The sequence below is a fragment of the Limanda limanda genome, chromosome 21 (assembly GCF_963576545.1).
Source record: "Limanda limanda chromosome 21, fLimLim1.1, whole genome shotgun sequence".
Classification (NCBI taxonomy): domain Eukaryota; kingdom Metazoa; phylum Chordata; class Actinopteri; order Pleuronectiformes; family Pleuronectidae; genus Limanda; species Limanda limanda.
Window position 1 is genome coordinate 145,549 of NC_083656.1, and position 13,761 is coordinate 159,309.

Consider the following 13,761-nt stretch of genomic DNA (forward strand, 5'->3'; position numbering starts at 1 on the left):
AATTTCCCTTAGTTAATATTATATGGTCTTGTACTGGGGGTTATGTTGTGGCTGTAGTTTGTTTTCAATGTTAGTATGTTTAAGTCTATACCCCTCTTTGATTTTGAGTGGCTTGACCAGCCATCATATATGTTCCCCCATCTCAGTTGAGTGGGGCCTTTCTTTTTTGTGATGCTGTTAACTGGTCTCCAGCAGTTACAGGAGGCTAGTGTAAGAAATTGACGATTTGTGAAATTTATCTTTTTGGCACTTTGTTAAGGAAACCAAATTAATAAACAACTTTTTTTTTCAAGAAACCTTGTGGCTCTCTAGTCTTTCTGCTCGGTCCCTGACAGGTGGTCTCTCTCTCATAAAAAAGTTGGCGCACCGCGCACATAGCTAACCAAGGCTATACAATGAAATAGCCTAGGCGCGAGCATCGCTTTTGCGCACGGTAGGCATAGGCTGTATATAACTTGACACACGCACACAACAGACAGAGACATTTTTGTACAGAAATTGATTTATTTTAATTAATTCCAATATATTATTGGTTGTAATCAGGGCTGCAACTAACGACAATTCTGATAGTCGATTAGTCACCGATTATTGAAACGATTAATTGACTAATCGGATTATGAATGACACAAATTCTCAATTGCTCTTATATAGCAAACAGCTTTTAAATTTAGCTTGAGGTTGTTCGAGGCATGTGATGACTGAAAATAAAGACAATAAAGATCGATACTTCATTAAAAAAAAAGTCTTTTAATAAACTTTGCTGCATATAAGTGTACTGTTGACACAAAAGCAAAGAAAAATCTAGTTTTTGCCCATTTAAAACCATGGACAGGCAAAGTGCTAATAAAAAAAAAAAAATTTAAAATCAAGTATCCATTTTTCCTGTTAACAAAAATGAAAATGAAAATAACAGCAATATAAACATCCACAAACCAAACTACAGTCTTCTTCGGACTAAATAATTGTGATCAAAAAATGACGTTTGTCAGGCAATACAACGCTTTTAAACTCGTTAAAAAAAAGTTTAAACCATATTTTTGAAATGGATTCTAGGCACAGGACGTTTATATAGCAAGCTAGCTAACAGGCTAGCTTACACGCTATCTTACAGAGGCGAGTCCGCATCGTCTCCGTTACGATGTCACACGTGCCTTCTCCTCACGTGCACGTGTCCTGCTTCCATGGAGAGCAGGTCCGCCGTACAGATATTACAGGTAGTTTTTATCGGGTCATGTTTAGAGTGAAGTTCTCCCGAATTTGTGTCTTCCTGGTACGAGATGGAACGGACGCCGCCATTGGTCCATGTTCTGTCGCTATTGCACATGCGCGACTTTCGAGTAAATTCGTCGCCGACTATTTTTGTCATCGTTTTTGTCGAGGACATCGACTAATCGTTGCACCCCTACTTCAGATATGAGAGACCCCCTCAGATTTTTGACTTTGTTGTTTCATGGGAGCTAGTCCTCACTCTCTGGGAGCTCGGCTCCCTCTGGCTCCAACGTAATTTGAACACTGCCTCTGACCCTCTTGTAATTTAATAAACAACAGACAAAGAACACTAACAAAACGATAAATCAAACAACAAGCAAAGACAAAAATACAACAACAAACTAACTTGAACAAAGAAGAAACTCACATGTGGTCAGGTTCTGTTTCTGCCAATCACAGAACAATGAATGAACTCACTGTGACACAGCAGCTGCTATTCTCCTTAAATCAGCTGAGTCTGTGACCACGTGATTATTTATTCTTGTTTATAGCATTTCACAACCATTGTTTGGTGCATTACTGCCACCTTCTGTTCTGGAGTATGCATGAGAAAATAAAAGTCTAATAAATATTAAAAATCCCGATTTTTCAGTTTCCTGTTTACAGTATTAGTAAATAATTTACGTAAATCTTTTCTCTCGTCTTCATAAACATTTACTTATTTCAGAGTAAAAAAATGTGAGTATATATTTAAATAAAATATAGTAAAATTCTACAGCCGGGAATCAAACTCTTGACATGGTGAGTAAATTACCTGAACCACAGATGCTTCTACCTTCAAGCTGAAGTTCGGTGCATGCTACAATAATTCAGTTGCTTGTTCTCTGAGTAAAATTGTGTTTTTCACTTTGCTCAAGATTTACTTTAAATTTAACTAATGAGATAACTCGTTGCTTTGATATAATAGAAATTCTAAAAATAAACCTGAAAAGTGCAAACATGTCAATCAGTGAAGATGCAGAACAAACAATGAACGTGGATTATTACTTAATGAATCAACATAGATACTTGATAAAAACAGACGTGTCACTCTGGGGGGTTTTCTCTCCTTTATTCATGCAACTCTCATCACAAATGGAAGTCGTTTCACAATCACTGCACAATAGATACAGAGCAGTCACCATAGTAACCCCTCTTTAGATACACAACGACACAGGAAGACATTCGCCGTGTTGGAGCCACACCTGTAATCCAGCTGTTCCTATGTTTCAACTCTAATCCAGCTGTTCTCATGTTCAAACATCTGTCTGAACATCTCCTGGAAAGAAGAACAGGATTTACAGAAAGGTTGGCCAAAACAAGATGTTGTTACCATAGCAACAACATGGCAACACGGCGACTATGACAATGATCACTGATGCTAAAACTGCAGGATATAAACACTGTAGAAAATTACAAAATGATCATGTTATAAAATGAAGTGTTTAACAAATCAAACACACTGTAAAAAAAATCCCTTCAGAGGTCAGAGGTCAAAGAAGTAGGTTAGGGTTCAGAGGTCAACATCAAACTCTAGCAATGGTCTACAGTCAATAGTTACTTTAGTTACTTCAACCACAGTTAAAAAGTGTGGATTGTGGGGGGATGAGGATATTAGTTTGGTTTGGATTCTTCTGGGGGTGGAGTCATTATATGATGTCACGTTGGAATCATAAAGGGGCGTGGCTTAGATGGGAATTCTATTGACAGTAGCGGGTATCAATGGATTAATTAGCACCATTTACAGTCACATGATGTCTAACTTAATTCAAACTGATCAGTTCAATAAAAATAAATATGTACTGGGTTCACCCTGTTGGGACAAAGAACCTGGAGTCAGTCCACCCACTAGAAACACTGGGAGGACTGAGGATGTCACCACAGAGGATTCTAAACGTCTCACAGGGAAAGAATTAAACTAAACAAACAGAAATGAGACTGAAACATTCTGAAACATCTGGAGAAACAGCCACTGCAGGTAACAGAGTAATCACACTTTATTAATATTAAACAAACATTTTAAATCCTCAATGTGAAACTGTTCTGATGATATTTCTGCAGATGAAGTTAAATAAACTAAAGAAGAATGTTCTGGAATATTCAGGGTTTTGACTTCTAATAATAATATTACTTATACTAATATTAATACTAATATTACAGTTACTGTCTAACTCTAACCCAAGATGAGAGGAAGTTTTTTAGAGCTCTCATTTAAAGAAATGTATCAAAAAACACAAAGTTCTGTTTGAAGGATTAGGGTGTAGTTCTAGTTGTATGATATAATACTAGCTGTAGGACGTAGGACTAAATGTATGATATCGTACTAGATGTAATGTGAAGTACTAGTTGTAGGTTTTACTTGTTGTATGGTGTAGTACTAGTTCTATGACATAGTACTAGCTGTAGACTTCAGTTCTAACAGTCAATTTTAGTATTTGTTGTATGGTGTTGTACTACTTGCAAGGTGTAGTACTAGTTGTAGGTTGTATAAATCATTGTCAGATTTAGTACTAGTTGTAATGTATGGTATTAGTTGTAGGTATAGTGCTGGTTGAAGATTGTAGTATTTTTTGTTCTGGTGAAGTACTAGTTGCAGGGTCTAGCAGTAGGGTGAAGCACTAATCATAGGGTATTGTTGTATAGTTGTAAGATTTGTAAGGTTGCGGTAGGTCTAGTTGTGTCTTGCAGTAAGTGTTGATGTTGTTTCAAGATAAAGAGCTGATGTTGGATCGTCCACCAGGAGGCGCCACAATCCTCTGAGCAGAGCGACGAGGTATGTGGTCGTCAATCTGAGCACCTGGAAGGGAAGAAGTTATGATGTTCATAATTCATCAACTATCATACTCAACTGTTTAAAGTATTTGCTGTAAATTAAATTTCCCCGAATGCATCTCAGGGTCAATTGTTTGAACAGATTACTGATGGACACCCTGCAGACGTGTTCCCTCCTACCAGCTAGCGTGAATCCTGACTGGTGGAGGTTTCGGGGGCCAGCCTGGGTTTTTGGACAGATGTGCCCTCTGCTGGTCGGAGTGTGCGGGACAGATTTAGTCATGCTGATGACATCATGGACTGGACCATCATAGTTTCCACGGGGAACACCGCGAGCCTCTGCCATCTGAGACAAAGAGAGAAAAACTGAAAGAACTACCTGATGAATCATTTGACTGATAAGCCCATTCACTAGTTATCTGGTTAACCACCTGACCAGCTGCTAAGGTTGGTTAACTTGGTCAGTAGTTCTCAATCTTTCCAATTCACGACCAACCAGCTGGTGCACGCAACCATTGAGAATCACTGAACTACAGTATATACTTAGTTGCTTGCCTTGCTGCGGGCTCGGATCCTCTTGTAAACAGTGTCAGGGAAAGCCTTCCTGGGGACAAAGCGTCCAGAACCTTCGGTCACGCTAAGTTTTCCATCCTCAACAACAACTCGACCTCCACTGATCACCACAGAAGCCACGCCGCGAAGCTCCAAACCTTCCAGGATGTTCACCTCCACTGTCTGCACACACAGGCAACATGTGAGGGGAGGATCACATCGTGACTGATCGTTAATGTCATCAGTCGATCATACTGATATTGTTACCAGGTTGTGAGTCTTTGCAGAAACAGTTTGTGTCTCCTTCGGGTTCCAGACGACAATGTCCGCATCAGAACCTACAGCGATGCGTCCTGAACACACAGGTGCACCAGTAAGAGTGAAGTCAACATCTCATCCTGAATGAAAAGGTTTAAAGTGAAACAGTCAAAACAAACATCATTAGCGTCTGTAAATACCTTTTTTTGGGTACATATTGAAGAGTTTAGCTGCGTTGGTGCTGGTAACTGCAACAAACTCATTTTCATCCATCTTCCCTGTCGTCTGTAGAGAGACAACTCATGTCAAATGTTTCATGTTTGATGATTTGTTAGTTATGAGTGGAATTGCATTCAAAAAAGTTCAAATAGGAAAACTTTATGATCATGAGCAGAGGAGGGAGTAAACGTGTCTGTATATGGGTCAGCCAAGGATCAAAGGTCAAAGGTCAAATTGTCTTACCACAGCTCTATCCCAGACCACCGACATCCTCTCCTCAATCCCATTGGTTCCCTCTGGAATCAAAGTGAAGTTGTCTTTTCCGATGGCTTTCTGAGCCGTAGAGAAACTGGCATGAGCACTGGAGGTCACCTGGAGGTCACCACTGACAACACATAAAACTTGTGTGAGGTTCACCTGCTGCATCTGGACTGTTGAGGTCGGAGGTTTCAACACGACAGCTACTTCATTGTTACTGGCACACAAGTTGATGGTGTTGTTGATTGAGACACTCGACACTCCTTTGTAAAAGCATGTAAAAAAAAAGAAGCTAAATCTACTAGAAACAGACCCTTCATTACTGATAATTGATAGAAGAAATCAGAAGAAGCTCAGATTTACCTTCATCACTGTATTTACTGAACCACCTTTAACTCCCAGGAGGAACTCATGAGCTTCCTCAATAATCAATGCTTTTCTTTCATAGATCTGACTTTTGTCTCGTCATCAGAAACATCAATTTGTCCTTTCGATTCTAAAACAGATGTTTAATGTGGTTTTACCTTTAATTAAGTGTTAAGTATGAAATCAGATGTGTAACTTTGTTACCAGACTATGTGCAGCAGGTTTAGTTGTTCTAAACACTTTTATCTAATCGTGTTTTTAATCAAATTTCCTCCAGCTCCATCGTGAGGAACCTTCAGTTAGGACCAGGACATGTGACCCCCATAGAGAACATGTCTCTAGGACAGCTCTCTTCCACCTGCACAATATCATGAACATGAGGAACATCCTGTCTCAGGAGAAAGCTGAGAAACTCGTCCATTAGTTCCCTCTGGACTGGATCAGTGTGATTCTTTATCATCAGGACGTCCCAGTGAGTCTGTGAGAAGCCTCCAGTTGGTCCAAGATGCTGCAGCACGAGAGCTGAGAGGAACCAGAGGAGATCATCTCACTGCTCTGAGCTTCTCTGCACCGACTCCCTGTGAATATCAAGATCCTGCGCCTCACATGGAAAGATCTCAACTATCAAACCCTTCATATATCAAAGAGCTCATAACACTGTCCTGTCCTAACAGATCACTGCTCTCCCAAAACACAGGTTCTCTGCTGGTTCTACAGTCTGTCAGAGTAGAACAGGAGGTAGAACCTTCAGCTACCAGGCTCCTCTCCTGTGGAGCCAGCCCTACCCCCCAGTGGAGGCAGACCAGGCTGCATGATGCTAACCATCATACCCAGGCCCAATAAATAGATGGAGTTTTACTCACCACGCCAGCAGAGAGGTCAAGTACTGTGGAGTTGTTGGGTCAGGGTTGATGGGTGGGCTCATGACAAAGGCAGCAGCTGTGGCCCAGTCTTTGGACCAATAGTGAGAGCCATCAGTGGCCAAGCTGGCTGTAATTGGTTCCCCATAAACCACTATACCTGAGGGCAGAAACATGAGACAAGACTTTGTGTTCAACCCATTGAACAGGTTTTTGTGTGTCCCTGCTGGAGTCTCACTCCCAGGTTGGGCCCCCCGACCAAGAGCTATTCCAAGACGACAATGAGAACCCATTGTGCCTCTGCAACAACCATCTGGTGGCCTTGGTCCAAGAAGTAATATGGAGCCACAGGTCTTTTCCTTTGGGCCCAAAGTCACAGGAAGCTATGTGAGCAGACAAAGAGCCGAACCTAGAAATGCTGAGCTCTGGCATCATTAACTGGTCCTGGAATGAAGAACATAACATCCGTGGTGGGGAAGAAGAACCAACTCGACATAGGTGAGCTCTTTGATCTTTTACTCACGGCACCAGGTCTGGAATCAAACTCCAGCGTACAGAACGTGCTCTTTAATTTTCTAGAGGCTTCAGTAGTGATACAAAGGAGCTGAGTACTGTTGCCAAAAGTCAGAGGTCATAACAGCGACCAGAGAAACGAATGATGAACAGGTGAAGTTTAACCCAGACTTAACCAAACTCATTCATCCTCCATGGAAGAGGTTGAAGTTTTCGCTTTCATGCTGGAAGGCTCTGCAGGTTAAGGGTTAAAGGTCAGGGTTAACTCCCTCTAACCTTGACCAGGTGATGCTGGAAGCTCTAGAGGTCACAGACGGATTTTTTAAAGATTACAGAAAATGAGAACTGTTTCAATCCAAATTAAATCTGAACTTAATCTGGACTAAAACACAGGATGAAAACAAGACAAGGATGATGTCACCTTTCTTCCTGGATTTTGCGATGACATCTGCTGCAGATTTGCTCATCACCTTGGTTACATATAGTGGACAGTTGGCTTGTTTGGCGATGGTGATGGCTCGATAGACCGCCTCCGTCTCCACCTGAAACCCAACACACCCCCTCTTAAGCCTCCTGGTGGACGTGCATGTGTGTGTGTATACATATATATTATATGAAATATATATATATATGTCAAACGATTAAACATTTTAATCAGATTAATCACCATTTCTAAATGCCTGAAAAATCCCAATTTTCTACATTATTGTGGGAACGGAAAGATAGATAGAAGATTGATAAAATTATATAAAATCTAACTAAAACATATCACACCATAATTCAATGTGTCTGTCTCCTTGCTTTGCCTCTGAGCAAACCTAGAATGACGATATTTAGATTTTTTTTGTGGTAAATATCGGATTTTTCTTTTTTAAATCAAACAAACAACAACCATCTGCACATGAGTTAATGTGTAAAAGAAATGGGTTAATTCCACAAATTAATCATCCTACATTGATGCTTTAACTTTGAAAGCCCTATTATATATATATGCACATATATATATATATATATATATATAAAAAGAGAGAGAGAGAGAGAGAGAGAGAGAGAGAGAGAGAGAGAGAGAGAGAGAGAGAGAGAGAGAGAGAGAGAGAGAGAGAGAGAGAGAGAGAGAGAGAGAGAACCTCCTCAGGTTGAGATAAAACGTGTCCTTCTGGTCCAGTGATGCCGAAAGTCAGAAGCTTCTTCTGTTCCTGAACAGGAAAATCAAAGGACTTAAACACAATGTAACAAATATATTTAAGAACAAATAGATTTGAACCAACTTGTTCTCATTCTGACAGTGAGAGTTCTTCTCTGATTAGTCAGAATGTGATTACCTCATCGATGATGTCACCATTTTCTGCGTGGACCTGGGCAATGGCTCCAAGAGTTCGGAGGACCCCGAACGCCTCGTATAGCTGAAACCATGACAACAGAGGAAGATTCCATTACTGGAATTAAACAGCAACAAACAATAATCTTATTATAATTATTAATACAATATTTGATCATATACACTCATTAATAATATCATCAATAAAGTAATTAACTATTTATCCACCTGAGAGTCGGAGCTCTGATATTTATCTTTGTACGACATGAAGAAGAGGAAGGAGTTCACACCTGCAACACAAATACACAACAGTAAACTCACAACAGTAAATCAACAACAGCACTAGTTCAATTAAGTTACCTCAGCGAGTAGGTTAAGTTTTCACCTCCCATTGTTTCTTCAGCTAGTCAGTCCGTCGGATAGTTAGTTAGTTAGTTCGTTATTAGTGAAAATTGGGTTTGGCCTGAGAGAAAGTTTAAAACCGTCAATGTCAAACTTTATATCATTTGTATAGAACATAGACTCAGTGTGTTAAATGTGTAGTTTGTGTTGTTACTTAAATGAGTTACATATTTTCATCTTCCTGGTCATGTGATCTATTCCTCATGTTTTTCTGGTTGTGACTAAGAGTTGGTCAGTAAATGTCTGACCCTAACCCATTAACCCATTAACCCATTGACCCTTTGACCCTTTGACCCTTTGACCTTTATCTTTGACGAGCGTCTCCAGCTCCTCGTAAAGTCCGTCGTGCCAGCGAGTGATGTCCAGGTGAAGAGAGAAGTCACAACACGCCCTCTGCTCTGCCGTCTCCTTCCACTGATCAAACGCTGACAGTAAACTAGTGCCCGGCTCCACCAGCACATGGTCGACTGTGAAGACAAACATCTGACTGTAGCATGATCAATCAGTATTAATCAGTATTAATTAATACCAAAGGGGCCTTGAGATAATGTTTACTATGATTTGGTGCTATACAAACAAATTGAATAATTGAATATTGCTGACTGACTGATGGTGGTGGTTCCCCCGGACACTGCGGCTTTAGTTCCCTGGTAGAAACCATCCGTCGGGCTCAGGCCCTTCTGCGGAGCGAGGAGACTGGTGTTGGCGTCCACGCCTCCGGGGATCACCAGCTGACCGTAAGCGTCCACCGTCCTCACGTCAGACGGGACAATCAGGTTCTCACCGATCTGTCTGATAAGGACACAGGAAGTGATGTCAGAGTCGGGTCACAGCCACACATCCATCAATTTAAGAATTATTGATATGTAAACAGTTTACTTGATGGTTCCCTCCTCCACGTAGACGTCAGCGTAGAACGACTGGTCGTCATTGACAACCTTTCCTCCTTTGATGATCAGACGGTCGCCCTGAAAAACAAGAAGCATTCTGGGTAAAAAAACGGTCAGCACTTCTGAATAATACAAAGATAAAACATCTGAGAACAGATGAAATTTATTTTAAAAAAGGAAAATGTTTCAATCATAATCTGAACCTGTGAATTATGAGTGAATTGATCAATTATTTGATAGTTTCGGTCTAAAGACAAAATGAAATATGAGTATATATATAATTAAATTGTTTTCAAGGAAAATCAAGTGATTTTTATCTGAAACTAAGTTTTTTCATTTCACAGACAAGGTTCAGTTTTAATATTAATGTCACATTTGAGTTTTTATCGTCAGAAACGTGTAAATTCAGTTTTAATGATTTCAGATCTGATGATGACGTTTCAGTTGTGTTGACGGTCACGTGTATGGAAACCGGTCAAAAGGGGGCGTGGTTCACAGAGATGTTTTATCCTCGGTCAAACAGACAAAGCTGAAATGTCCCAGTCTTTAGCTTTAGAACCGAACTGAGCCGAGCCGAGCCGGAACCCGAGCGGCTGCTGCAGACTGGACCAGGGCTGGATGGATGACAGCCGCAGCTTCAGCATCCTCCCTCACCGGCCCGGTGACTCCGGTGACTCCGGTGACTCCGGTGAGTCCGGTGAGTCCGGTGACTCCGGTGACTCCGGTGAGTCCGGTGACTTACCGCGGGCCTCTTGTTCTTGTTGTGGAACATCCTGACCGATCTGTGATCAGCTGATCGATGCTCGCGCGGACACAACCTGCTATTGTTTCCGTCTTTTCTGACGTCACGCTGCAGACAGTATACACACACCCTCGACTTCCGGTGAGGAGCTTCAAAATAAAGTCTACGAACGCTGCATAGTGTTAACATAATGGAAGTCAGAGAGTGACTGACTGCTGGAGGAGTGATGTTCAATATGTCAGGAAAGAAAACGTCTGTGAATCAGAAAAGAAAAGAATAGAAAGACAGGAAAGCGAAAGAAAGCAAACAGGGCAGATTTCTTTCCACAGAGAGATGAGTCCATCATAACAGTGTCTTCCATCGGGTCACACTGTTTGTTCCCAGTCGTCTGATGTTCATGGAGCCGAGGGTTTGTCTTCTTTACTGGGAGCTAAATAACCACACTGGGTGATGATCCGCTGAGGAGCTACAGCTGAGTTTCTACAGAGGATTTATTTTGAAGATGGCCATGAACATGTAGATGGCATTTTTAAGGTGTGTTTTATACTTTAGGAAATACCTGAATACATGTTAAAAATTGTTCTTTAAAGCAAGATACTCGAAACGAACCTCATTTAAGTAAAGTAACAGTAGGCAAAAGTCTGCGAAAGGTGGATTGAAATGAACTTGATTTGTATGTACTGTTTATTATTTAATACAATAACAAACACTACAGTTATTCATGCATGAGGGACATCATGAATCAAGAGAGGAAGGGGGCCCACAGAGACTGCTTGTATATGGCGCCCAGAATCTTGTGCTACGCCCCTGCATGTTCCGAAATGTGACATGTTCCTGACATGTTAAAAGTAACAACGAAAAATATAAATAGAATAGATAAATTATTTTATCTTCAAATTATTTATCCTTTTCTTAGTTACTTTGATAATTTGTTGTGGTCCGAGTTGGTTCTGCTCTGAAAGACGACGACAGAAACTGGAGTCAGTGAGAACACGAAGCTGATCATCTGACCTGGATTTCACAGCGTGATCAATGAAGCATAATAAACGAGTTCCGCTCCGAGACGTCACGACCTCATTCTGTCTGAGTCACTTGGCTCCTCACTCAACCAATCAGGAGACAGAATCACAGCCTCCACATCCGTTTACAGAGAAAATGAGTTGAGTCTGATTTCTGCCGACAACAAGAAACCCTAACCCCAACTTTACCCAAACCTAATCTAACCTCAATCTTAACTAACCTTAAATCTAATTAACCTTACGATTACCTAACTTTAACTTTACCTTAACTTTAACTAATCCTACTCTAAATCTAACCATATTTCATGTTCAGCTCACCACCAGGAGTCCCTGTTCGCCAACCTCAGATGGATCTAAATATGTTGATAAATATACATATATGTGTATATATATATATAAATATACATATATATATTTGCTGACCACTCAAAAATTCACTACACCTTCACACCATCGCATGTGTGTAGCCGTCAGGGGCAATTTGTGATTCAGTATCTTGCCATGGACACTTCAGAACAATATGTTGCTACATATATATGATATAAATGAGTTATTAATTCATTCAATGTATCAGCTTTGTTGCTTTAAACCTTCATCTTCTAGCATTAAATACATTTTTTGTCAAGATTCTAAATTATAGAAATAATCATTCACAGACAAAAAAATCATTAAATCAGAAGAGGTCATTTGAACCTGTCTCTTGCTGTAGTTTTCTTGGGTGTGTCTGGAGGGAAACACCACCGTCTGACCTTGTCCTCCTTCTCCTCCGTCACCATCATCTGTCCGGCTTCGGACTCGGCGCCGCTGCGTCTGCGGACTGAACGATTCGAAGTTCAGGGTTTTGTTTTCGAAAGCTCCCTCGACGTTGCAGAACATCCCTCCATACTTCATCCGAGGACGAGGCGAGTCTGAACCGAGCCGAGAGAGAAGAGAAGAGCAGTCGTCCTCTGGAGAAAGCCTGCACTCAGACATGATGAACAGATCTGATGTTTGACAATGAGAGGAAGGCGACAAGAAGCAAGAAGATGAGGAGGAGACAAAAAGGAGGTCATGGAGGAGGCAGGAAATTGAGAGGAACCAATCAGAGGCAAGAAAACACTAAGCAACTGACTTGAGTCTGAGAGGGTCAAAGGTCGTTTTATATTATCTCTCAGGTGTCACTGCTCACCTGACTGTCACCAGCATAGATATCATATATAAAGACTAGATGTCTCGTCTGCGTTGCCGGCCAACGGAGACGAACGTCCGCACATGGCGGCCATCTTGCTAGGGGGCAGGTTGCTCACCCATAACATTGTGTTGGTAGTGGTAAATAACCATAACTTGCTCAATTTTCAACCGATTTTTAAACGATCTGGTTTGTTATAAATGTCAGAGATGTAGTTATGACTGCACACAAAAAAATAATAATCTGTGCAGTGTCATAACTACATCTCTGCTGTTATAACAAACCAGATCGTTTAAAAATCGGTTGAAAATTGAGCAAGTTATGGTTATTTACCACTACCAACACAATGTTATGGGTGAGCAACCTGCCCCCTAGCAAGATGGCCGCCATGTGCGGACGCCCGGCTCCGTCGAACGAGACATCTAGTCTTTATATATGATATCTATGGTCACCAGACTCACAGCTCCACCTACAGGTCAGATGATAGAAGACCAGACTGTTTCCCTACCTTGACCCCCGACTCTCAACCTGACCCCGAGCCACCGTTTCCTGTAGGCCTTCAATCAGTCAGTCAGACGACTCTGTGCTCCAGAGTAAGGAAATACAGTTTTTAGTTTAGAAATAAGAATCAAATTAAAAATGTGTTAAAATTCAAATGCTATTATAATTATATATAACAAATAATTAGGTCTCAGATTTTTTTATTGAGTGAAAGAAATCACAGTGAACAACTCAATTATTTGAGCTTCAGTGAACAGACAGACACACACAGGTCAGTGCTCATCACTGTAGATGTTGTGAAACTGAGGTTGTTTCAGTCTGAACTCTTTGTCACATTCACTTTGTCACGTACACACATACTAGCACACAGTATAATAAAGTGTGTGTCTCTTACATGAAGTTGTCGTTTTTTTCAGGAACAAACCTGACAAACAATACATGAAATATTTTTTTTTTTTATAATATACTAATATTATACATCTTTGTGTTTTTATAGATCTTTGTTTTTATTGATCAGTGATTTAATAATGAGGCAAAATCATTGTGGTTCAGATGAGGAAACTCGTTGTGGTCCGAACGAGAAAATAAAGGTGGTTCCACCAAACACAATCTGATTAAAGTTCAATATTATAAAACAAAACACTAACCCAGTTTATTGTTCAGTTTTTTAATGTG

At 40.7% G+C, this 13,761-nt stretch overlaps 1 protein-coding gene across 1 annotated transcript; it reads right to left on the bottom strand.

Annotated features, from left to right (window-relative positions):
- Positions 1 to 3,492: 3,492 nt before the first annotated feature.
- On the bottom strand, positions 3,493 to 12,389 carry LOC133027677 (dihydropyrimidinase-related protein 2-like). Its single transcript, XM_061094751.1, has 15 exons — positions 12,111 to 12,389; positions 9,646 to 9,734; positions 9,374 to 9,558; positions 9,069 to 9,233; positions 8,593 to 8,654; positions 8,369 to 8,449; positions 8,174 to 8,242; positions 7,468 to 7,588; positions 6,537 to 6,693; positions 5,293 to 5,434; positions 5,031 to 5,115; positions 4,840 to 4,925; positions 4,576 to 4,755; positions 4,201 to 4,366; positions 3,493 to 4,045 (listed from the first exon to the last, which is right to left on the bottom strand). Exons 1-15 carry the CDS (start codon positions 12,387 to 12,389, stop codon positions 3,954 to 3,956), a joined length of 1,959 nt encoding a protein of 652 aa, XP_060950734.1. The 3' UTR covers positions 3,493 to 3,953.
- Between the last annotated feature and the right edge of the window lie 1,372 nt (positions 12,390 to 13,761).